This window comes from Vespula pensylvanica, chromosome 1, assembly GCF_014466175.1.
Source record: "Vespula pensylvanica isolate Volc-1 chromosome 1, ASM1446617v1, whole genome shotgun sequence".
Lineage (NCBI taxonomy): Eukaryota > Metazoa > Arthropoda > Insecta > Hymenoptera > Vespidae > Vespula > Vespula pensylvanica.
The window spans coordinates 2,533,535-2,560,496 of NC_057685.1; the positions used below are offsets into that span (position 1 = coordinate 2,533,535).

At 36.8% G+C, this 26,962-nt stretch overlaps 1 protein-coding gene across 1 annotated transcript in view; it reads right to left on the reverse strand.

Moving 5' to 3' along the window:
- LOC122627622 (protein pangolin, isoforms A/H/I/S-like) overlaps positions 1 to 26,962 on the reverse strand; it is a 243,447-nt gene that overhangs the window by 203,050 nt on the left and 13,435 nt on the right. The window contains 1 exon segment of the mRNA XM_043808892.1: positions 3,380 to 3,483. Coding sequence (XP_043664827.1) covers positions 3,380 to 3,483 — 104 coding nt within the window.

Here is a 26,962-nt window from a genome sequence, read left to right on the forward strand (position 1 = left end):
TGCCCGAGGTAGGTAAACCCGAGACGAGGTGTACGAGCGAGACGGAAGGTCCGGTTTGTCGGGGAAACTGGGTGAGTTAGTAAGAGAGTGATAGAGACAGATAGATAGATAAAAGACAGAGAGAGAGAAAGAGAGAAGCTAAGATCTGGACCTCTCTTACCTAGAACCTCTCTCTCTCTCACTCTCTCTCGCTCGCTCGCTCGCTCTATATATACATGTGTGTGTGTGTGTGAGAGAGAGAGAGAGAGAGAGAGAGAGAAAACTCGGGAACGTCGTTGACCATCCTCGACCATCATCCTCGAACCCAGCAAGGCTCGTGTGTGCCTGGCTTGGCCTGCCTGGCAGTCAAGCAAGCAAGCAAGCAAGCAAGCAAGCAGCCCGTGCTGTGTGTTGTGCTTCGTTCAACTACTTCAAGGAGTCGAAGAGACCTTAATAGGCTCTCACGGCTAGACCACGTCACGCACCCTTTTTGCCCGACACGAGTGGACGACCTAATTTTCTTTACGACTTATCGTCGTAAGATACACCAACGACTCTCAGGTGTGATGCCTCCAATGATTTATCGTCAAAGTGCATCATCCTTACTATATGGCTCGGTGAACCATAATATTTTTTCAAGATAATTGATATTTTTACCTATCACCTCTGCCTCCCACTCCTCTCCCCCTCACTTATGATTAATTCTCTTTTTCGTATTCTTTTTATTTATTCATTTCTTTGTTTTTCTTTTTTCTTTTTTTTTTTTAGTCTTTTTGTTTAATATTTTGATAGTCGTTTCGATTTGATCCTCTCTTTTTTCTCTATTCCTTTTTTGTTCTCGTCTTCTTCTAATTCGACTTCATTCGTATATGTTTCTTTCTCTCTCTCTCTTTCTCTTTTTTTTTAATTTATCTCGTTTTATTTTATTTTCAACGGTATAGATAGGTAGGGGTGTAGCGTGGCAGGGAAAGAGGTGTGACAACGTAACGACGTAACAACGCCGTGTAAATAACGTTTCCATATGGAAAAAATATTTCAAATAAATTGTATTAATTATCGAAGAGAGTGAGTAAGTGAAAGACCGAGTGTGTGTATGTGTGTGTGTGTGTGTGTGTGTGAGAGAGAGAGAGAGAGAGAGAGAGAGAGAGAGAGAGAGAGAGAGAGAGAGAGAGATGATCGTCCGTCCGTGCGTGGTATCAGCGTGCACACGTTCCCGAACGAATGAAATTCCAATTGGTTTTCCAATATGTAATACATATCGGATAGTATCTCGTACGAGTACATATGAATGTTATATGCGTTAAAATTATTTGACGGTAACGTTAACAGATTTGAAATCATCATTTTCCATAAATCGACGCGACGGGCTAGCAAGCGCATGATTCTCGTTACAAGAGTAGAGAGAGAGAGATCACGAATCGAATTCTATCGAAAGCATCTCTTTGTGTATTCAGTTATTTTTTTTTTTTGTTCTTTTTTTTTTAATCCATATCCACCTATCTTCTTTTTTAATGTTTTATTTTCCCTTTTTTTATTAATTTTTTCTGTTTTCTTTCCTTTCTATTTTTTTTTGTGTTTAATTTTTTTTATATATATATATATATATATGGGTGTGTATATATTTTGTTATTATATTACATTTTATTTTATTTCCGAAACACAATATTTATCAATCGATCGATCGATCGATTTTTAAAAAAATTTCTTTCCTCCTTATTTATTATTTATCATTATCGCATTTTGCCAACGTAGAGAGAAAGTAGAAAGTTACCGTAAGAATATAAATTATAATACATTAAAAGAACGCTGGACGAATAGACGAAACTCTTTCGAATGATAAAAGATATTTCTATTTTTATTAAATGCAACGAGAAAAGAAACTTATCTATGTCTACGATTTTCGATCGAACCGTCGAATTACTTCGAATATTCGAACTGAATAATATTCCAACGGGATTCGTCTTGTTAGTCGCACGCAACACACAAGATCATATATATATATATATATACACAACGGAAGGAAGAAAGATCGAGCATGTATGTACGTGTGTATGCATGTGTGTGTATACGTAAGAGAGAAATAGAGAGAAATAGAAAGAGAGAGAGAGAGAGAGAGAGTGTGTGTGTATACGTTTGTATATTTCTCTGTGCGTGAAGATCACGGCCACGCTCTTTAACAATGAATCGGCCCAATTTTGTCGACTAAATAGTCGACGCCATGCTTCACCGCACTCAAATTAGTCGTTCGTTTAAACACGCTCGCGGGCGGTCGCTCGCGCTCGCGAACCGAATCGATCCCACACCCCCGCCACATAACAATGCTCGGAGTACCGTAGAGAAAGCCGAGAGAAGGATGTGTTCTATGTACATGTATCGCGAATTATATATGTATGTATATGTATATATATTATAAACGCGTGAGCTCTATTACCTGCGTTGCTCTTACCAACGTACTACAAAGAATCTAATCATAAACGTATACATTTCCCATTTCAATTAACTTTTAGATTTATTTAAGAGATATTTTGTATTTTTTTTGTTTTTTTTTTTTTTTGTTTTTAAGAAAACTGATTTTATCGTTGCTCTTTTGTATGATACGTATGTATATGTATATGTATATATGTTATAATAATTTTGATTGAAATCGAATCATCCGCGATAATATGCGCGTACTATTGATATGAATAATATTTAATGATTTGGAATAATATTTGATGTAAATATAAGAGCGATTATCGTTGAGTAAATTGATTTACATGGGACACCATACACCCGCGCACGCATCACACACACATCCGTGCGCGTAAAATAACGTATAGACATAGATATAATATACGTTTCCTGAGAACGATCGAACGAAAAGAAAAAGAAAAAGAAAAAAAAAAAAAGAAATGATTATTGCTTGAATCGATTCAAATCAATAAGAGAGAAAGACACTAGATAAAATATATCACACGTAGATCAGAAAATGCCGACAAGGTGCCGGCATACCGTTTATCTTAATTTGATTATCGCCATGCGCGACATTTTTGGATATATGTATATATATATATGTACGTCTGTTTTGTAAGAACGTACCCGAATAAATCAAAGTTCCTATCTCCGTGCACCGGTAAATAGATCGTAAAGGGTACGAGAAAAGGAAGTCTGAACGTGTCGAAACGGTTCGAAACAGAGCAAACAGACAGAAATCGGCGAGTTCTGTGAAATCGTATACTATTGAAAGATAGTCACGCTAGGTTGATCTTAGAAACGACAACAAGTTTTGCGAATACCTTCCTAGTAGTAGTTCCTAACATAACACCGGCAGCGATAGAAAAGGAATATCCTAGGCGTGACTAACGAGCATTTAGAATCGGTTTTAAAAAGAAATAAATAAGGAAAGATGTAGAAAACTCACCATAGATACGGGAATCGGACCCCCAGCGCCATTTGGGTAAGGGTACGGTGAAACGAGGTAGCCCATGTTGAACGACGAGGTGTGAGGCGTTGGATCCACCTTTCCTGTTATAACAAAATAATTAAAGGGTCAATTAATTTAGAAATATGTAAAGAAATTAATTTAGAAAGAAACAAAAAATATTGGTAACGTTGAAGATACGTTAGATAAGATAAAAATGTCTCTAGTAATTATTACGAAGTATTATAATACGATTGTGTTTAAAGTTTTCTTTTTTTTTTCTTCTTTCTTTCTGTCTTTCTTTCTTTTTTTCAAATCGATATAAATTAATAATAATAATAATAATAATAAGAAGAAGAAGAAGAAGAAGAAGGTTAATTACGAACTGTTCTTTTTCTTTTAATTACAATTTGATATGTAAATTAATAATATAATACGGATATTTTGATATCGCAAAAAATGATAAAGAACTCGCACAAAATAGAAAAAAAAATAAGATCCGTTCGAAGATAATTTAAAATAAAACGAATCTATTCTTGATAGACGTTAATATTTTTGCTTGTAACTATATATATATATATATATATATATATATATATATATATATATTTGTATATTTGTATAATTAATATTAACGCGTTATGCGTACTACGGATATTTTTATCACGAAGAGAACACACAGAGAGTCTCATATGGTACGACGACGACGACGAGCATACACACACACAAATACACATACATACACACATACACAAGGTCTTCCAGGAAGAACCGAGTGCGTGGAAAAGCTAATTGTAAAAATATCATCCTATTCCTCATTAACTCATATGAAAAGGCTTCTCGCGCTTTCAACGAAGAAGAGTCGAGCGTTACTTAATAGTATCCCTTGCCACGAGTTAAATGCATTTAACCCTTTTTGCTCTCAAAGCTTGAATAATACGTAACGAATAAAAGCTACATCCGATATATCAAATGAATATATACCTACATCATACACACACGTATATATATATATATATATATATATATATCTCAAATATTTAGCCTTTACCCGATTTCTGTTGAAACTTTGTGGACGATAGAAAAAAGAACAGAAAGAAAAAAAAAAAAGAAAAAGAAAAGGAAAAAGGGAGAAAAGAAGAAATAAATTAAAAAAGAAAAAGAGACAAATATTCTGATCTTCTCGTAAACGAATAGATATCGTTCAAAAAGTTACGAAATATGGTAGCTTGTACTTGACTATTGTGAAACGGTAAGATGAAAGATGAAGAGATAAAAAAAAAAGAAATAGAGAACGAAAGAAAGAAAGAAAGAAAAAAAGAAAGAAAGGAAGAGAGTTAAACGTTGAGAATCGTCGTGATCTTTCCGGGCGCCTCGTTCTCGATCCCCGCTGCTCTGCGATCTTATCAGCACGGAACGCTGAACCATAAACGATCGTCGATACGATTATCTGTTAGCACGAGCACTTTAACAAGGCATAGCCATCGCGATAGTAATGCCAAGAACGCCATCACGAGCACGAGATCTTTCTCTCTCTCTCTCTCTCTCTCTCTCTCTCTCTCTTTTCTTTCTCTTTCTCTCTCTCTCTCTCTCTCTTTCTCTCTATTGATCGATATCACGGAAACGATCGTCCAATAATATATCAAAGACGACACGTTTGTCCCTCTCCGATAAATCATGAAAATATCGATTAAGTATCACGTAAAGGTACCTTTACGCTGTAAGAATATTTTCACGATTATACATATGTGTGTGTATGTATAAAAAAAAAAAAAGGAAAAAAAAAAGAAATAGTAATCTTCGTTATCGAGATCCATGGCGAGAGAGAAGAGGAATCTCGCGAGCATCGATTATAAATTCGAGAAAATCGTTTAAGAAACTAGACCGCGATCGGTGATGCGTAACAAATCGAAACCGATTTCGAGAAGGTATCAACGACTATATATTTCATTAATATTGTATTAGGTATCTTCCAAAAATTCTTTTTAACAAAATGAAAAATTGTTTTTAAAAATTGATCATCTATCTATCTATCTATCTATCTATCTATCTATCTATCTATCTATCTATCTATCTATCTCTTTCTTTATTTATTTCTTATACTCGAGCTCTTGGTTTCAATTACTCCTTTGCAATTCAACGACCATGAAAGAGTCAATTCTTCGACTGGTACTTCGATCGCGTACTCTCTCGAACGGAACGCAAGACCATTGACCTTTCCGCGTGTATCTATATCTCTCTGTGATGCGTATATGTAAGAGAAAAAGGGAGAAAAAGAGAGAGAGAGACAGAAAGAGACAGAAAGAGATAGAGAGAGAGAGAGAGAGAGAGAGAGAGAGGAGCGTGTCGCGAGCGCGAATTTTATTAAGACGTAAAGGCGCGGAAGATGAGCGTTACGATTCGCACAAACTCCGAGCGACGATTAAATTGTCAGCTACGCGACTCTATAAATAACGTAACGCTCGAAGAGAAGAGATCTACCACGCGGATTCTGACCGCGCACAACGTTTTCAAGAGAGAGAGAGAGAGAGAGAGAGAGAGAGAGAGAGAGAGATCTCGATTTCACACATTTCGCTTTCCTATATCCATTTCTACCAAAACTATTTATTTCGATTTACTAAATCAACCATTTTCAAATTATATCCAGCGGACACGTTACCGAAATGTTTCTCCGATAAGATTTATGCGAATCAATATTATTTTACTATTCTCATGCGTTTTCTTTTGAACGTAAAAATAAGAATTAATGTTTTAGAACAAACGTTTCGTTTCGTTTCGTTTCGTTTTCCTTCTTTTCTTAACTATTTTATTTGTTCAATACGTTCAATATATTTTACATTAATAACTATCTAAATTATAAAATGCGAACAGAGGTGTATCAATTAAAATTGTTCAAGATTTTTCAAGGGAAGGGAACTTGAGAAGAAGGTTCTAACTAAATTATCGAAAAAAATTATATAATTTAACAGATAATATATCTCAAAAATCTTTCTGCCTACTTTGCGATATTACCAATTGTTCTTATGTTATTTTTTTAATTCTATCCTACGTCTTTCTCCAATAAAAATAGTCGTTTCATACGAAAACGAACTACGATCGTGTGATAACAATAATCGATGGGAAGTTTAAAATTTTATTATATAACGTAGAAAAGTATTAAAAAAAAAAAAAAAAAGAAAAAAAAAGGAAAAACAATTAAAAGAAATATCAAAAAAATTTATTTTTTATCATCTTAAGAATTTTACTTATTAAAGCACGCTTCATCTCACTCTCTCTCTCTCTCTCTCTCTCTCTCTCTCTCTCTCTCTCTCTCTCTCTCTCTCTCTACTTCTCCGCCCCCATTACTTTTTCTCTCTTTCTTTCTCTTTTTCTTCACCAAAATCGTATATACATGTGTGTGTATGTACGTGTGTATATATATATATATACATATATATATATATATATTGAGAATCGAGGAGGAGCAGCACATGTGCGGCACACTCCTCGTAGGAAAGTTTATTGCCAGTTGGTTGTACTCTCTTCCTTCCTCCTCCTTCTCTCTCTCTTTCTCTCGTGTCGTTTCGAGGCATCTCTGAATCGGTTCGTACACCACCATCTTCTTCCTTCGAACATTTCTCTCTCTCTCTCTCTCTCTCTCTCTCTCTCTCTCTCTCTCTTCTCTCTCTCTCTCTGACTCGAGCACGTTATACGGGTACAAAATTCGTGCTGAATTCCCTCCATAATCTTTCTATCTCTCCCTCTCTCTCTCTCTCTCTCTCACTCTCTCTCTCTCTCTCTCTCTCTCTCTCTCTCTCTCTCTCTCTCTCTCTCTCTGTCTGTCTCTATCTATCTATCTTTATCTCTCTCGTATTCATTCGACTTTGTTTACTTCGTAATCTCACTGAAATAATATTATTTACTCGAAATATCCGAGATATCTACGGTACTGTCCTAACTCACGTCTACGATATGCTATAAAGAAAGAAGGACAGAAAGAGAAAGAGAGAGAGAGAAAGATCTAAACAATTTCTAAACGGTACATACGAGCTTCCCGAATTTTAATGTCCTGATTTGTCGTGCGTTGCGTTGACGAGCGATCATGATTTCAGGTCAACGTCTTCTGAGAGAAAAGAGGAGAGAGAGAGAGAGACAGAGAGAGAGAGAGAGAGAGAGAGAGAGAAGGTTACGTACGTGCTTGTAAATGTTTTCCAATTTTTATATATTCTTCCTTTTTTCTCCGCCCCTTAACCACCCTACTCCACCCCCCTTTTTAATATCCGTTCCACGAATAACACATGGACGTTTACACTCTTCCTTACAACGTCGTAAAAATCGTCGTAAAAATTTTTCTTTCGTTGAGTAAAAAAGGGAGAAAAAAAAGAGAGGAAAAAAAAGAAGATTGACATAAGGAAAAAAAAGCGATGATTTCGCGATTACTTCTTTTTTTATTTTATGAAGATTTCATCATCGATTCGTCGATAATCCGATCTCGAAATAAAAATATAATATAGTATATTTATATATATATATTTATTTAAATAAAATATAAATGATAATAAGTAATAAATATTATTTAAATATATAATTGATATATATATATATATATATATATATATATATATTTAATAACGAAAAATAAAAATGAAACAAGTTAGATAAAGATTATTCGAAACAATTTGAATTTCTCGAAGGAATTATCGTTCCGCTTGAACGATTTTAGTTAGAAAAGTCGAAGGCTAAGAAGAACGGAAGTCGAGTGATTATTACGGACTCATGTGTCGCACGAGTGTGCCCTTGATTTCGACTCCGTGTCTGTCGTCCGATAGGTACTGTCTTAAGTGAAAAAGAGATATATAACAGGACTGAGAGAGAAAAAAAAAAGAAGAAAAAGAAATAAGGAAAGAAAAAGACAAACACGATAATAAAGACTTGGCGAAAGAATTTCATTCGGACTTCGGATGACGACGATGATCGTTGTCATCACGACGATCAGTATGATAACGAATCTACGAGAAGATTCCTCTATCTCGATTCCGTGATTCGATAATAATCGGATTCGAAAAATGCGTATTATTTTTAAGAACGTAGAAATAAAACGTTGCACTTTTGTTTAAAGATAGATAGACACTGTTGTACGAATTTCTCGTTGAAAAATATCATTGATCGTTCCGTACTTGTTCGTAGAATTTATAACATTAAAATTGTCTTTCTTTCATTATTTCCTTTTTAAATATTAAACATAGAAATGTATCTTCGTTTATAAATAAAAAATATCCTTACAAAATTTCATGAACGTTTTTAATTATTTTTTTTTTTTTTTTTTTTTTTTTTTTCATAAGTTGTATCTTTAGTCATTAAAAATTTTGATGATAGATAAATCTTGTGATAATTTCGTAGCCCTTAAAATTCTATTATACTTTTTCCTTCTATCGATATCACAAATCGCGAAAAATCCATATTTGTGTGTGAATAAAGAATTGTATCGAAAAATGTATAATATTACGTCCGTATAAGAAAAAAAGAGAGAGAGAGAGAGAGAGAGAGAGAGAGAGAGAGAGAGAGAGAAAGAGAGAGAGAGAAAGAAAGAAAGAAAGAAAAGGAAAGGAAACAAAAAAGAAATTGTCAAAGATTTCCAATCGGCGATTCTCGTTGAATAAAAATCTATCGCAATAACGAAAAAAATATTCTCGTCATATCGCAAGAATGAATTCGATCGAGTTCTTGGAAAATTCTCGTGTATAAAAAAGGGAAGGACGAGCTTTGTCGAAGAAGGGACACACGGGTGCAGAATAGCGTCCCTTTAATGCCATTACGGGGCGAACGTTGTGTGTACAGCTTGTTGTCGGCTGGTAAATTACTATAATTGTGAAGTTCCGGCGATTTTTAGATTAGCTCTGGTCCATCAACGGTATATATATCTACCTACCGACCTGCCGACACTGCAAAGGAGAGGAGAAGGCCCATGGTGGCCCGACGGTTCTCAAATCCAGCAGGAAACTCGTCACCCCCTCCCCCACCACTATCCCCTATTCTACATCAGCCCACACCTGACCCACCTTCGCTGGCTTACCTCGTATCTACACCTATTTCTTTATTTTCTTTTCTCTTTTTTTTTCTTTCTTTTTTTTTTTTTTTTTTTTTTTTTTTTACCCAAGAAACATTTTACAAACGAGATCGATCGATCATCAACGCCGAATTTATTCTTTAGAAAAATCACGAAAAATTCACTCTGCGCTATATTCTTTCTATTTTTTATTCCGTTCAACGTTTTTCATATCACGTAATATATACACACAAACGAGAAAATTTCATCTCTTATTTCAATATTTTCACCGATCGACAGACATCGAATAACATCGAATATTAATATTTCACGATACAAACGTATAGCGTTACATTATCTATATCGAAACTTTTTGCCAAATGTCGAACCGATCTGACGGTAGACGCGCGAGATGTAACCGATGTAAGAAGAAGAACATTGAAACGTGACGAAAAGAGAGAAAGGAGATTCGAAAAGAGATCGTTATTTACGAGTAACAAATAAAAAGATGATAAATACGATGAGAAGTCCTACAATTTTATTGTAGATGAGAAAAAAGAGAGAGAAAGAAAACAATTAAAAAAATCAATAATAATAATAATAACAACAACAATAATAATAATAATAAAGATATTACAAGGAACGTACGAAACGTACGAAACGTATGTAAAACCTATTAAAACAGTGAACACCCCCATTGAAAGGAGCTACCGAGTGTTTAACGGTCTTTTGCAAGTTTGTTTGCGGAGCTAATTCGACTCGACTCGATTTCGTGATCCGGCACGCATTAGAGTGGGCTTAGATTTATCGGCTAGGTTCTTCCCATGGGGGAGAGAGAGAGAGAGAAAACGAAGGAGCGAAAGAAAGAAAGAAAAAGAGAGAGAAGAAGAAGAGATGGTTGAAAAAAGGTCAAGGATTAGCACGACACTCTCTTCTTCTCTCTAGAGGAAAAGAAGAAAATAGTACGTGCGTGACTGTGTGTGTGTGTGTGTGTGTGTGAGAAAAAGAGAGAGAAAAAGAGAGAAGTCGGTATGGACCGTAAAGATTCTTCCGAAAACGAAGGAAGGGCTCCCATTGGCCTGTCCGCGTCAATAGAAATCCATGCCCTTGTCTCGTCCCTTTTTGCCATCTCTCTTATGCGAGAGAGAGAGAGAGAGAGAGAGAGAGAGAGCCCTTCGCTTCTTCCCGATAGGGACACCATATCTTTCTTCTCTCTTTATCGTCTTCGAGGGAAAAAAAAGGAGAGAGAGAAAGAGAGTGAGAGAGAGAGAGGGGGAGGAGGACTCGAGAACCACGCAGGAATTTTCATGGCTCCGCGCACGCTTTTGTGCAACAAGTGCCACCACCACGACGGCTCTCTTTTCTCGAGTAGGTACGTTACGACTCGTAGGAAGCCATTTGCACGCTCGTTATTGTCCGATTTGACGGATACACCGGATAACGAAATGGCACCCAATTGATAATCCTTACGTCTCTCTTAAACTAACTACGATTATTATACGTATGTCCTGATACGTGGATAAATCTTTCTAAACATATATATTCTTCGAAAATGATTTCAAAAAAAAAAAAAAAAAAAAAAAGAAAAAAGAAAGGAAGAAAGTAAGAAAGAAAGGAAAAAGAAAGAGAATAGAAAAGATGAAAATTTTCTAGAAAATATTTGAAAATGCAACGAAGGAGGATACACTTTCTCTCTTTATCTCTCTCTCTCTCTCTCTCTCTCTTTCTCTTTCTTTTTCTAAGAGTAAAACACCAAAATGGAAATACGTGTCGGCATGTAACCGGTGACCCTCGACGCGGGAGGTCCCTGTAAAAGAAATTAGAGGGGCAAGAGGTGGATCATGGGCAAAGGACACCGAGAAATTTACTGGCTTGGGCATGCTTTGTGCAACAAGTGCCATGTCCCCCCGGCCGCCCCCCCGACGGCTCTCTCACGGCGGGCTCCTCTCTCTTTCTTTCTCTCTCTCTCTCTCTCTCTCTCTCTCTCTCTCTCTCTCTCTCTCTCTCTCTCTCTCTCTCTCTCTCTCTCTCTCTCTCTCTCTCTCTCTCTCTCTCTTTCCCTGGGTTGGGACCGACGCGCGTTTCCTCGGAAATCTCGATGCTCCTTTGTTGTCTTGAGCAACCAAAAGAGAAAGAGAGAGAGACAGAGAGAAAGAAGCTTCGGTTTGGACCGAAAAAGCCAATGGAGGAAAGAGAGAGAGATGACTGCATTGCTGCTGCCGATAGTTTGCCTTGGAAGAGAATCTATACAAAGGGCTTGAGTGAAAATAAGAATAAAAATGAGAAGAAAAAAGGGAAAAAGAAAAAAAAAATAGAAATATATACATATATAAATGAAACGGAGGTAGACGGAATGAGTAAGTGAGTGAGTGAGTAAGATTATATATATATATATATAGATGAGAATACGTCAGAAATTACAGGCTGCCGTTTACGTGAGAACAGGCAATAGACTGTATCGAGAGAGAAAGAGAGAGAGAGACCGGTTTTCTTCCTTCGTAAATACGTTAATCTTCCTCAACGTAAAACGTAAACGAGAGAAGGACAAGCGTCGGGACGCCAACAAACAGGTGGCTGCTAACGTCGTGTTACGTGGACGAAATCATCATGGCAATCATGTTATTAGGAATTCACGTCGTCCGTTCGCGCCTCGTTCGAGTTCTAGTAGTACGTATGTATACATAAATAAATGAGAGAGAGAGAGAGAGAGAGAGGGAGAGAGAGAGAGAGAGAGAGAGAGAGAGAGATCAAAGATTCACGTAATCTATCATTTTCTATCTTTTTACAATCACAAACGATCATTTTGTTCGGTACATAAAAACACGTATTAATGCGACGTACGCTACGAGAAATTAAAAGTGTTAGATACATTTTTTTCTAAAACAACAATGGTCCTCCTTTCCTCTTCCACCCCTCCTACATCTCTTCTATATAAACCTATGATCTTTCTCTTTAATAAAACCATTCCAAGTTGATCTACATAATAGAATGGTAGAGAGAAAGAAAGAAAGAAAGAGACATATGTATATGTATATATATATATATGTATATGTATATCAAGAAAGAGAGAGAATTCAACCTAGTCGATTCGATTCGATTCGACGACACCTCGGCGAGCAGAAATCGCGACGTAGGAACGATGACGCGGGTAAGTACTCGGTATGACAAAACGGATTTCGCTTGTGTAAAGGTCAGAAAGTAGGCGCACCCTTCTAATGGGTGCCCAGGAAGATTCCTGACGGGCCCCGAGGCCAGACCCTATATACCGGGGCGTAGTAACGTCACGTACCACCGACGGTGAAGCGTGCTCGGTTCGGCTCGACTCGTCTCCATTCGTCACAACTCGGCTCGATTCGTCTCCACTCGGTTCAATTCGACTCGGTTCGACACGGCTCGGCTCGACTCGACTCGCTTCGTGGACCGTACAGAAATCATCAAAAGCAATCAAAAGCTCCGATGGATTAAAACAAGTAAAAAAAAAAAAAAAAAAAGCAATAGAGAAATCGATTTGATTCGGATGATAATGATCGAATAACGTGAAAAGGAAACAAACGAACGAAAAAAAAAAAAAAAAGAGAGAACAATATTAATGAAACAATAAAAATGTTCATGGAGAAATGTATTAAAAAAGGACGTTGTTGACGATCGTTGTTATTGTTTCAATAAGATTCGATATTTACTTGAAATTTATATTTCAATAGGATACTCCTCCAAAGAGACCCCCATATACTGGATTTATCCATGGAGATTTCTCTCTCTCTCTCTCTCTCTCTCTCTCTCTTTCTCTCTCTTTTTCTCTCATCCTCTCGTTGCTGCAGGTTCGAAGTGAGAAAAGGACGAGGTTCCTGACTGTGAGGAAAGAAGAAAAAGAACAAAAGAGAGAGAAAGAGAAAGATAAAGAGAAAGAACTAAAGAGAGAGAAAGAGAGAGAGTCCGAGGTAAGACCTACTGCCGGGAAGCTGAGCGCATAGGTGGTTTTGACTCGGCACGGTCCCCGGCACGACGAGAAAACGATAGAGAGAGAAAGAAAGAGAAAGAGAGAGACAGAGAGAGAGAGAGAGAGAGAGAGAGAGAGAGAGAGAGAGAAAGATAAGGAGAAAGACGAAGAGGCCGAAAGACGAAGGAGTAGAAGAAAAGAGCCTGGGTCTTGCCTGTTTTGACCGCCGGCTGGCTAGCTGCTGCTGGATTCCATCTCTCTCTCTTTCTCTCTTACTCTCCTCTCTAGCTCATTCGTTCTCTTCCTCTCTCTCTCTCTCTCTCTTGTTCGAGAGCACGTCCCTCCCCCTCTACACGGACCAAACCGAGCTCGTCTCGTCTCGTAACAAGAGACGGCACGGACAATGGGTGCCGTGGCAGCGCCTTCAGCCAAGGCTACGCATGGGATCGAAACAGTCACTCTCCTTCTATCTCTCTTTCTCTTTCTCTTTCTTTCTCGTTTCTCTCTTTATCTCTTTCCTTCCTTCCTTCCTTTCTTTCTTTCTTTCTTTCTTTCTCTGTCTGTCTGTCTCTCTCTTTCTTTCTTTTTTTCTCTCTTTCTGTCTTACGATCGGTCCAAATCGCCGAATTCCGAAGTGATTTCAAGTGGACTACTCTCGCGAAGCACTTCTTATAATATACACTCACTTCTCTTAGTGGAGTTTCTTCGTGAAGGTAATAATATAGCGAGCGAGCCTGTATGGTACCATCATCACCAGAGTGTACACACGGTACATTGACACCGTTTCAAAATTTCTTTCTTTTGTCGTTGATGAGACGCGACGGACAAGAAATGGAGAATGGGGGATGATGGTGGTTCACAAGTTAAAACGCCGCTCAAAAATATATCGATCGACGATTTAGCGGTTTTTCTTCTTTCTTCTTTCTTTTCTTTTCTTTTCTTTTCTTTTTTCTCCTCCTCCTCTTTTTTTTCTTTTGATTTTATGCTTTCCCTTTATTATGGTCGAAGTTAATTGTTCGACGAAAAACCAAAACGGTTTTGTGTTATTTTATCCTTCGATGGAATGGAAATACGACCGAGAAACCGCATTTTGTGGTGCTAAATGAATTGTTAATGTTAGAGAGAGAGAGAGAAGAGAGAAGATAGAGAGAGAGGGGGAGGGAAAGGTCCGGCGTACTTTTCGCGTGATTCATCGAACGTTAGTCTTGTCATATGTGAACAAAAGATACGGTATTACAATCCAAGCTAATTCTGCAAGGGATATTGTATATCTATACCACGGGAAAGTTACTCCACTCGAAACGATTAATATTTATTACAGGAAATGATAGTCTATAACGCACGATAATGATCAGATTTTCGAATGATTTTCTTGATTAAAAAAAAAAGAAAAAAAAAAAAGAAAAAAAAATACATTTTACACAGTTAAACGATGCGAATGAACGACGCAAAATTGCGAAAGAAAATTATCATACGAATTTTTCTCTATGACGAGCGATCGATCGAACAAAAAAAAAAACAAAAAAAAATAAAGGAACATTTTTCAAGCAAAAAGTTGACACTTTTTTTTTGGTAATTTAAAAACAAAAAAAAAAGAGAGAAAGTTTTCTTTTCTCCCTCTCCCTCTCCCTCTTTTTCTATTTCTATCTTTCTACCTATCTATCTATCCTTATCTCTCTTTTTTGCGATTATATACCAAAAGAGAGAACATTATGGAACGATGGTAATGGTCCAGAGATAAAAGCGAGATAAGCACGTGAACACGCTGAAGGAGAGAGAGAGAGAGAGAGAGAGAGAGAGAGAGAGAGAGAGAGAGAGAGAGAGAGAGAGAGAGAGAGAGAGAGAGAGAGAGAGAAAGAAAAAAAGAAAGCGAGAGCGTAGCTACGACTTTCCGGAATAACGATTTAAAAAGGAGACTCTTCGTTCGGTCGTTATTACCTGGCGCTGACTTTTTAATCGGTCGACATCATCCCCGAACGGTCGACCGATCAAAGGGATGCATTTTTTAACGCTACTGTCTCTCTCCCTCCTCCTACTCCTGCTTCTACTTTTCCTCCTCCTCCTCCTCCTCCTCTTCTCTTCTTTTCTTTTCTTCTTCCCTCAATCGATCGACTTAAGATTTTTCAAACTTCCCTTCTGTTTCCTCTTTGGAAGAATGTCAGCTATCTGATACGGTTATATATACTCGTTAGAAATAGGGGAAAAAGGGTTAACACTTTCACTGCTCTTAATCAGATTTTAAATATGTATGTACGTATGTATGTATGTATGTATGTATGTATGTATGTATGCATATAATTATTTGTAACAGATTAATAAATAGTGGTATGATATTATTAAAAGTTGGTCAATTATCTTGTTATTTTTCGTAAAATTATCTTGTAAATTTTCGTAAAAATTTTTAATCATTATTTCAAATAAATGATCAATATTTACAACGTGATATCGATGAATGATACAAGTGGTCAAAATTATATATAAAACAGTATTTTAAATAAAAAAAAAAAAAAAAAAAAAAAAAAAAGGATTAATTTTGTCAGTATTTTATAAATAAACGAAGGGTATTCGTAATAGTAGTAACTAATTCTAACGTTTTAATTATTTATATCGAATATTCATATTATTGATATTTGATGAGATTTTATTTTATAAATACTGAGCATTTATTTTACAAAAAAAAACTTACCGTTTATCGATAAAATTTATTATGATCAAATTAATGGAGACGATTATATAAAAGATGCAACGTCAAATTCTCTCTCGAGTTTTTATCAAATAAAAAAAAAAAAGAAAAAAAAAATGGAATAAAAAGAATCACAGAATCGTAATGAACATATTCGAATTTTAAAATGATTACATGAGAAATAATTAGGGTGATCACTATCGCGAACTGGGGCTTTATATATCATTGACCGATTGAACGGTAGAGAAGAAAAAGAAAAAAAAAATGGATGCTTCGGAAAACTGTGAATTGATTTTTCATCGGCTTCATTATTATTCGCGCATTTAAAATTTCGCTTTTAATGTAACTGCAAGCTTTTTCTATAGGCTGCAATATTTCATCCTCTTACATTTGAAAAAATTAAATTAACACACACACACACACACACACACAAGATAAAATGTCATTATATATTTTTTCAGATTATATTAAAAACGATCAAGGCTCGAGTTATATCGATAGAAGATAATTTTCGAACAAACCCGCAAAGCCGAAAATACATTCTTATATATAAATGAACAAAAGGATTAAAATCATTTTACTTTTCTTTTTAAAAACTGATTATAAATATTCTCTTGTATTCCGTTCCATCCTGTAATATGTATTTTTGATATTGTATGAAGTAACGAAAGGGTTAACAAGAAATGGTTAGAACAGGTCTTTTCTCAAAGATCATCATCGACCTCCTGCCTGATTTGTATCTTTTACTTCTAGAAAGAGAAAATTGTTCTTTGAAGCAAACGTATACACATATATATTCATACATACATTCATACATCCATACATACATAAATACATACATTCATAAATACATATATACATACATACATATATGTACCATACGTATATATATATATATACATACATACATATATACATAACATACTATATATATATATATATGTACTCGGTATGCAGGTAGAAAGAGAAAGAGATAGAGAGAAATTCTACACGAAGGCCACTGGGTTGAAACCTTGGGAACACGACGGGAGGGTCGGTATCCTTTTTTCTACCCGGACCATTACGTCCGTTTCTACGGTACTCCGAGTAACGCGTCGCGGTCACAAAAGCGGAAGAAACGCAATGCGAGCGAACGAACGAACGAACGAACGAACGAACGAACGAACGAACGAACGAACGAGATTCTCTTTCTCTCTCTTTCTCGTCTCTCTCTTTTTCTTTCTCTTTTTCTCTAGTTTGCTCGCTTGCTCGCTCGCACTCGTTTGACCGCGCCTTTCGTTTGCTCAAGCCTCCGTAGAAACGCGTTGGCGACGACGCCCGATAATTTTCCAGTAGGAAATAAACGAACCGGAGAATTCGTCCGTCGGGCTCGTGCACGCGTAGAACAACCGAGATTTCCGAGTTCGATGACCTCCTTTTCTTTTCTTTTCTTTTCTTTTCTTTTCTTTTTCTACTTTTTCTTTCTTTCATTCTTTTTTTTTCCGGAAAACAACAAGTGAAACAGAATATATAGATTAGCTGTATGTACATATCTAAATGAGGAGTGAAAGATATATATATATATATATATATATATATATATATATATAGAGAGAGAGAGAGAGAGAGAGAGAGATGTAATATAAAAATGACGGCCATGATGGAATCCATTAATTCTGAAATTAAACATTGATCATTCATTTATCTAGCTACAAAACTACAAGCCTCTTATGGAATTAATAATACTTCGAGGAATAATAAGAAAACTCCGATTGATTAACCATTGAAAAAACAAGAATTACACGATAAAATCTAGATGCTGAAACGTTACATCAAACAGAAAAATTCGTTTTAAGGTGGCGATTGTCCTTCGAGCCGTATCGAATCGTATCGGTTCGATAAAATTTCGTCGCAAAGAGCGAGATAGAAGGAAAGAGATAAATATAGAGATAGGAAGAGAGAGAGAGAGAGAGAGAGAAAGAGAGAGCGAGAGAAAAAGAAAGAGAGAGCTACTTCTTTATTATTATAATAATATTCGACGAAAAGAGAGAAAAATGGAGATAAAAAGGGAAGATAGAAAAGAAAGAGAGAGAGAGAGAGAGAACTTGGGGGATGAGAGAGATGGGGGTGGGTTTAGGGGTTGGTTACCTGCCATCGTCCCATCTTAAAATCAATGGAGCTTTCATAAAGCAACGAAACACCACGATGTTCTCATTGCGATTCATAAAGAGAGAAGAATACGACTACGACGACGAAAGACGACGAAGAGACGTCGACGTCGTCATCCTCGTCGTCGTCGTCGTCGTCGTCGTGTCGTCGTCCTCGTCGACGTTGACGACGACGGGAATAAACGAAAGGCTCGAGGTGAGTGGTATTTGCAGATCGCGTAATTGCAGAATTCTACTCGGCTCTCTTCTCTGATCTTTCGTTTATAATCCGAACGTTCGTTTAGAATAACGGCGTTTGCGGCATAGCCTCTGCACAAACGAATACTACGACGACGACGACGACGACGATGGTGGTGGTGGTGGTGGTGGTGGTGGTTATCTGTCTCTTTCTTTCTCTCTCTTATTCTTCTTCTTATTCTACTTCGAGTCGAGTCTATATCGGATGCGACCTTTAACGAGATCTCTCGTAGAAGGTTGAAGGAGGAAGAAAACTCTCCAAGAGAGAGAAAGAGATAGTTCTTTCCAATACGCTCAGCTTAGCATCCAATGTTCTGCACTTGGAGTATTAACTCGAAGAGAGAGAAAGAAAGAAAGAAAAAGAAAGAGAGAGAGAGAGAGAGAGAGAGAGAGAGAGAGAGATACGAGGTCTTGGCTATACTTTATCAAATAAATTCGTTCCTTTCTACCGTCACATAGCTACCATTACCACCCATTACTACTACCACCACCACTACGACGACGACCAGAACCACAAACCATCGCAACGCAATAACCACCATTAACCATCCGTCTCGGATCGCAAGATAATATTTTTTTCTTTAAATCAAAACGAATTTAGAGGTGGAGTACTTTGGCTTATTTATTTTCTGGTAACGTCTTAACGATATTCCCTTCTCCTCCTTCTTCTCCTTCTCCTAACTAACTAATCTAATCGCAAACTAATACACGTCTTGAACGTTGCCAACACCTGTCGTCTCTAGAAATGCACCTGGCTCTTCTACAGATTTAAGAGATAAATAAATTTCGATTCGGATTCGAATATATATATATATATATATATATATGTAATCTATATAACACATTCGTCGAAGGGGATAATTCGTCGTTTCTCTTTAAGATCAACAAATTTCTATTTTACGATTAATATTAAAAGAATAAAGAACAAAAAAAAAAAAAGAAAAGAAAAGAAAAAAGAAAGTGATAAAATGAATGGGAATTTGATCGAATTGTTAACTTCCGAGGAATTTTAGTTAAGTTTTTAGTTAGTTAAGTTATTTTTTAAGTATATTAGTTTAGTTATTTTAGTTAAGAAGAAAGGGTGGAGAGGGTGGGTGGAAGAAAGGGTGGAAGGAAGAAGACTCGGCAACGTCGCAAAACGTAGAGTGGGCCTATCTTCGTCTGTCTTCTCGTCCCTGGGGCAGCAGGGGCCTACGGCCCTGCGTTCTTGGCCTCGGGCTGCCTACGAGTTGCGAGAGGAGGTAGCCTCAGAAGAGAGACAGAGGACAGAAGAGGGGAACAAGGAGACACGCGGGCACCCACTCCTTCGTTCCAAGAGAGTATTTCTCTCTTTCTCTCTTTCTCTCTTTCTATCTTTTCTCTTTACGTTCTACGTTACGTAGAGAGAAAGAGAGAGAAAGAGAGAGAGAGACCCTTGTAGCAGTACCATCGATGCATTCTCCCTGTTAGCGATGCAACTTCCGAGAGAAAGAACCAAATACATTGATTTACGATTATAACCAAGTTTTTATTTTGATAAAAAAAAAGAAGTCTAATATAAGTGCAATATAAAGATTTATATGAAATAATGACGTTAGATGATAAAGGATCAAAAAAGAAAGAAAGAAATGAAAAGGATGAAGAATGAAATAAAAATGAGTAAAGTATAAAAGATTAAAATAATGTGTGTGTGTGTGTGTGTGTGTGTGTGTGTGTGTGTGTGAGCGTGTGTATTTGTAAATGGACAATATATTTTAATGACAATCAATTAATTAACTTCAATATTGCATTTGATTACGCGAATGAACCTATCGTCGATAGTAAATTGAACACGAATAAACGATAGAAAACACTTTACTATTACTTATCTGTTCGCATTAGTTTTTATTGATTTTATAATGATAATTATTTTCGTCAAATAAATTCTCGAATAGTAAGTGAATATAGTAAGTGAATATTTTGATAAGATATAAATAATCGATATAAATAATAAACCAAATAAATAATCGTCACGGTTGAGTCAGTAGATGTTTGTATCACTCGTATCATGTGTTATGATATTCGTTATAATCGATCATCTTATTTTAAATATTGATCAAATCTTTAGAAATAATAACCCAATAATTATTCTCTCTCTTTCTCTCTCTCTCTCTCTCTCTCTCTCTCTCTCTCTCTCTCTCTCTCTCTCTCTTTCTTACTCTACACGCGTGTACATATAGACGCATTAGATTTTTAAAAAAAATTTGAAGTCTAGAATCTTTAGTTCTAAGTCTTGATTTTGTTTGATAGGTCAACGATATTAGTGAAATGATTAGAAAAAAAATAATAATAAGAGTACAAGAAAAAAAAAGGAAAAAAGAAAAAGAGAGAGAGAGAGAGAGAGAGAGAGAGAGAGAAAGATAGACCAATCTCGAAGAAGGAGATTGAAAAAGGGTGAAGAGCTACAAACAGGAATAAGATCGAGAAGTCGCTCGTCAGTGTCGTAAGTCGCAAGGATAACAGGACGATAAAGTCCCAAATTAGGCGGCAGAACTTCTCCGGGTGCTATTCTCTCTCTCCCTCTCTCTCTTTCTCTTCAGAGTCCATTCGTAGAGTATACTCGTCGACCGGTTCGAGTTCCAAACTTGACGACGATCAGACTCTTCTTATTCCTTGTGTGTAACGTTCGTTGTTTGTCGATTCGTTGCTATCGTTGCTACTCGACTAACACAACCCAACGGTTGTTTTTCGTTCGTTCGTACGTTCGTACGTACGTACGTACGTACATTCGTTCGTATGTTCTCTTTCGTTCGTCATTCGTTGGTTGATCGTGCACGCGTACTCAGCGCAACCTCACGACGGACGACGACGATATCTCAACGCTTCCTTTAAATTAAAGTCGTTAAGAGACGAGTCTCGATCGGTTCGGTTTTTTTTAAGGAGCCATCGAAGGTCGCGTATCGAATCACACGAGTTATTTGATATTCTATACGCGTTGAAATAAAGAAAGAGAGAAGGAGAGAGGGAGAGTGGGGGACAGAGAGAGAGAGAGAGAGAGTTGATGAGTCGTGGGGGTTGCTGACACCAAGTAGAAGAGAAGCTATTAACGATACTAGACAAATAGTCACGTGCAGTCGACGTATAACCGTGACATCCGCCCAGACGCAATCGATTCTAACACAGGCTCATATTATTTCTTAACTGATATTATATATTAATCGATTTCAACATATATATATATATATATATATATATATATATATATATATAGAGAGAGAGAGAGAGAGAGTTATATTTTAATATTGTTTTCAACTTTCTATGCAAAATTTGTATATTTGGAATACGGGGAAAATGATAGTCGATAAATAGAAAAAAAAAAAAAAAAAAAAAAAAAAAAAAAAAAAAAAAAAAAAAAAAAAAAGAAAGTAAAAAGTATATCGTTATTTGTCTAAACTAACATTCAGAATTACAATCTGATCGTACATTTGATCGTACATAAAAATATATGATTAAATTCTACGTTGAAATAACTAAGTATTCGCGAACGTAATCTATACGATCGATTACACGCAAATGCTTCATTATGTGTTAAGAACTAATTTGTACTGGCTAATTATATGTGTAACATTCGTCCTTAACGTTTCCAAGTAACGTTAATGAAAGAAAGAAAAAAAGAAAGAAAGAACGAACGAACGAATGAATGAACGTAAGAAAAACAGAGAAAGAGAGAGAGAGAAAGAGAGAGAGAGAGAGACAAAAAGATAAAAAAAGAGAAAGAGAAAGAGAGAGAAAGAGAGAGAAAGAGAGAGAAATAGACAGACATAATTATTACATGGAATCTTTAAGTATTTTCACGGACCTTACATTCGCATTGTCCGCAGTCGCTCGGAACGACGATCGCATATCCGTTCGAAGTTCCTTCCCTTCGTTACGCAGGAAAAAGAAAGAAAAAAAATACATACGTGCGTGCATGAGTACGCGCGCAAGTGTGTGTGTGTGTGTGTGTATATATATAAATATATATACATATACAAATATATATGTATAAAATAATATGCGCATTAACATTGGCGCCGGGCGGCCGTGTAAAAAGATCTCGTCGAAGAGAACAAGTTACAACTTTTTCCTGGATCGGTGAGGCGCAATTACGTCGTATTGAAACGAACACGTTATCTCGGAGTACAGAGATAAGATTAGCAGCAGCGATTCGACGAGAGCGCGGAATCAACGTTGCATGTACTCTCTGGAGAAAGAAAGATTGTGCATATATGTGTGTGTGCGTATTTGTATCTATGTGTTTATGATAGACAGAGAGAGAGAGAGAGAGAGAGAGAAAGGTACTTGAATGTGTCACAACCTGATGATAAAAGTGTTCGCCGAGCGATGACCAATAATCTCCGCAAGAGTTCCTCGTGCACGATAATGAATTTCCCAGATCGTTGATCAGCGATCGGTGATTTACTTTTTCTCATCGACCGACCTAACTAGCTCAACCTCTCTCTCTCTCTCTCTTTCTCTCTTTCTCTCTCTTACTCTCGCGCTCCAATTTTACCGTCTAGGGCTGTAAGGAGAGAACGCAAAGGACGCAACGATGTGCATCGTGTTCCAAGTTTTTAATTCCATCAAATTACCGGAAAGGAATTTCGACGTGAAGGAAAGAGAAAAAGATAGATAGCGAGGGTGAGAGAGGTTAGGAGGGAAGATTCTTTAGGAATTTCCGTTCGTTTCTTTCGCACGGGAAACAAAAAAATAAATAAATAAATAAATAAATAAGAGAAAAAAAAATACGAAGAAACAAGAAAAGATACTGAACACTCAGTCCTTCTCAAAAGAAGAGAGGAATATATATATATATATTTTTTTAGTTCGTAGCGCCTCCAGGAAGGGTTACGATTCAATGTATTTTCCAATATAATTAGGGATATTGGACTAACTCGATAATTTGAAAAATAACATTTATTATCTAGTTATCTTGAATTAATCAATAAATACACGCATGTATACGTATAATACGATGCTTTTATATACTTATAGATTGAAATGATAGAATAGAGGATATAACAGAGATCGGTAGAATAATCCTAGATAGGCAAGAACTTTCTAGATTCATTGTTTTACTTTGTAAAAATACAAATTAACCTAAAAAAATTTGAGCAAAAAAAAAAAAAGAAGAAAGAAAAATCAAGAAAAGAATTTACAATTGATCTATAAAAATCACTCAAAAACTTTCGATCCACTATGTACAATAGTACTATATAAAATAATAACGAATATATATACACACACACAGACAGACAGACAATATATATATATATATATTATTTTTTCTTGAAAGATATATAAAGATAGAGATAAATAGAGAAAGACAGAAAAAGGTTTCACGAGAATCCTCACGCGAAATTTCGAATTCACTCTCTCTTTCTTTGTTATTGACATGGTTTATTATTTTACGCGAATAGTATCGTCGAAAAGCAGCATACCCTGCCGCCACGGTGTCGCGACGCACCGCCGCCGTCGCAATAGCAACGGCAACAGCAGTAGTAGCACAGTAGTAGCAGCAGCAGCAGCACCCTATCCGCGGCATGTGTTCTCTCGTATACATATTCTCGCAAAATGAACTTTGCGGGTGAGCTCTCTCGCCTAGCGAGAATTTCCCCTTCCTCTTCTCTTCTCACACCCCTCTCATCAAAAACGATTAAACGATCGACGAATACACGAGTTTCCGTCGCGGTGGCGAGCGTGAAAACGCGTCGAATCGTGGAACCAAAGGGAATAATCCGATCGTTGATCGGATCGCAATAAAAAAAAAACGAAAGAGAAACAGAAAGAGAAAAGAGAGGAGAGAAAGAGAAAGAGAGAGAGATGATTAAATATAGTTATCTTTGAAAGAAAGGAATGTATATATGTATATATAGAGGGTGATCCAAAAAGTTGAGATCAAACTTATACTACCAGTTATTGATGAAGTCAAATAGATAAAAAAAAGTTCATAGAAATTTATGCCCAAAACTGCCTTATCGAAGAGAGAGATATATATATATATATATATATATATATATATATATATATATATATATATATATGCTTTTGATGATATTCATGATTTATAGTGACGATTATAAGAAATTAGTGATGCTCGATTTTATTATTATTATTATTATTATTATTATTCTTTTGTTTTTTATGTATACGTGTTATAAATCACAGTTATAGTTACTGTTTACAGAAAGATGAACTTTGGGAACGTATTCAAAATGTATTTACTATAAGGAATTCGACAATCATTAATTCGACGAATGAAAGCTGCAATTAATGCAGAATAAGAGCATTTTCGAACGTTTTTATCGCCATAATAAATTATAAATATTTTTTAAAAGCATATATCTTTTCGATAAAGCACTTTCGGATACAACAGTTTATACGAACTATTTTCATCTATTTGACCTCCGATAATAGGTAATATAAGTTGGATCCTAATCTTTTCGAACATCCCGTTTATATCTATATATGAACATTTTCATTAGGGATATTCATCTTTATTCATTCTATTATATCTTTTCCTCTTCCTCCTCTTTCTCTTTTTCTCTTTCTGTCTGTCTTCTAGTCTATTTAACGAGCTGCAAATCTAGAAGTCGACGCGAGCATCCACGCAAGTTCATTCCGGAATTGTGCAAGAGAGTCCGATGTCCATAAGCGCTAAGAGAGTAGTAGTCACGGATGGAACACCAAAGCGGGATAGATAGTCTTGCTAGTGGGTGGTGGGGAGTTGGAGGGCCCGAAGGGGATAGAAGGGATAAATAAAAAAAAAAAAGAAAGAAAGAAAAGGACAGTCGCTGGTGATCGTCTCTCGTGCCACGTGTGCACCGTAGTAAGTGCAGGTTTATATAGCAAGACTGCAAGCAAAGAGAGAAAGAAAAAGAGAGGAAGAGTAAGTAAGTATAATAGTAGTGGTAGTAGTAAGTAGTAGTAAGTAGTAGTAGTAGTACGTAGTAGTAGTAGTACGTAGTAGTAGTAGTAGTAGTAGTAGTAGTAGTAGTGGTGATGATGATGGTGGTGATGGTGATGGTGATGGTGATGGTAGTGGTGGTAGTTGAAGGTGGAGGTAGAGGAATATGAATATAGGAAGAGGTGGTAGAGGAGAGGAAAGAGGAAGAGGAGGAGGAGGAGGAGGGGGAGAAGAGGGCCGGGAGGGAAAGTGCTTGCTGGGCCCAGGCGTGTACCGAGGTAGCAAGTGTCGGCACCGTCGGCTACGCCCATATAAATCCCGAGTTACCTAGTAGCTCCACGAGATACAATTATTTACGGAGACCGGGCAGCTGCCTTATTTAGTCCTAGTTAACTCACCGCCCGATGCCAACGACACGATTGATCGAGCTTTCCCTATCGTCTCTCTCTCTCTCTCTCTCTCTCTCTCTCTCTTTTTTTCTCCTCCTTCTCCTCCTCTATCTCTTCTTATCAATTTTATTCTTATTCGATATACGATTTCTTATCGATCGAAACAAAAATGATCTCTTCGATATTTCATAATCGTCTTTACGTTTTGTTACGATATATTTCTTATTTAATATTCTTTTTCTTATTGGATAAAAACGATCCTTGTAGAAGAAGATAAAAAAAAAAGAAAAAGAAAGCAAGTAAATATGAAAGAAAGAAAGTTAGCTCGATCTCGAACGATTTTCAAGAGGATGCCCGAAAGGGACTTGGACTTCCTCCTCCTCCTCCTCCTCCTCCTCCTCCTCCTCCTCCTCCTTTTCTTCTTCTTCTTCTTCTTCTTCTTTGGTAAATCAGCTTGTAAATCATTCTCACCGCTTAAACCTGACATTAGCGTGACAGGGTACCACTATCCCTACCTCTTGTCGTTTTAGCATGTGGTTAACAGATGCCACCGGGATTCGCGCTCGAACTTCTTTTCTCGATTAAACGATTTATCATCTCTTTTTCTCTTTCTCTCTTTCTATCGTTATTAATCCTCTTGCGTGATTAGTAATCTCATTGCGTGAGCTTAGTTCTTAAGCGAATTAATCGATTTTTATTAAAGATTTTCAATCAATTACGAGAGAAATGTCAGAGATAAAAGGAGACAGAGAAACGCAAAGAGAGAGAGAGAGAGAGAGAGAGAGAGAGAGAGAGAAAGAGAGTAAAGCAATTTAACGAGAAGGAAAGTATATATAAACAGGGAGATGAAGAAGGAGGAAGAGAAAAAGAAAAAGATGGAGACGAAGGTGAAGGAGGAGAAGGAGGAGGAGGAGAGCGTGTCTCGATACCAACGAACCGAGCCTAAACGGCTTTGCAGAGAACCGTGCGCGGCGAGAAGGGCAAAGTTTCGAAAGCCGGACTAGCTGCTCTAAACAAAGAGCTTTACGACCATATTTATAGTTGTCGTAAAACACTACGCAGATTGCTAACCTTCGCTCGACGGACGCAACAGAGACGAGCAGGAGTCGGGATACGAGGGGAACGGGGCATGTGCACTCTTCGCTTCGTTCTCTATCCTCCTTCATCCTTCTCCATCCTCTTCTATTCTTCCTCCTCATTTTCTCTCCATCTTTCTCTCTTTTCTCTGGATTCTCTTCTTGTTCGGAACATTCTTTTCTTG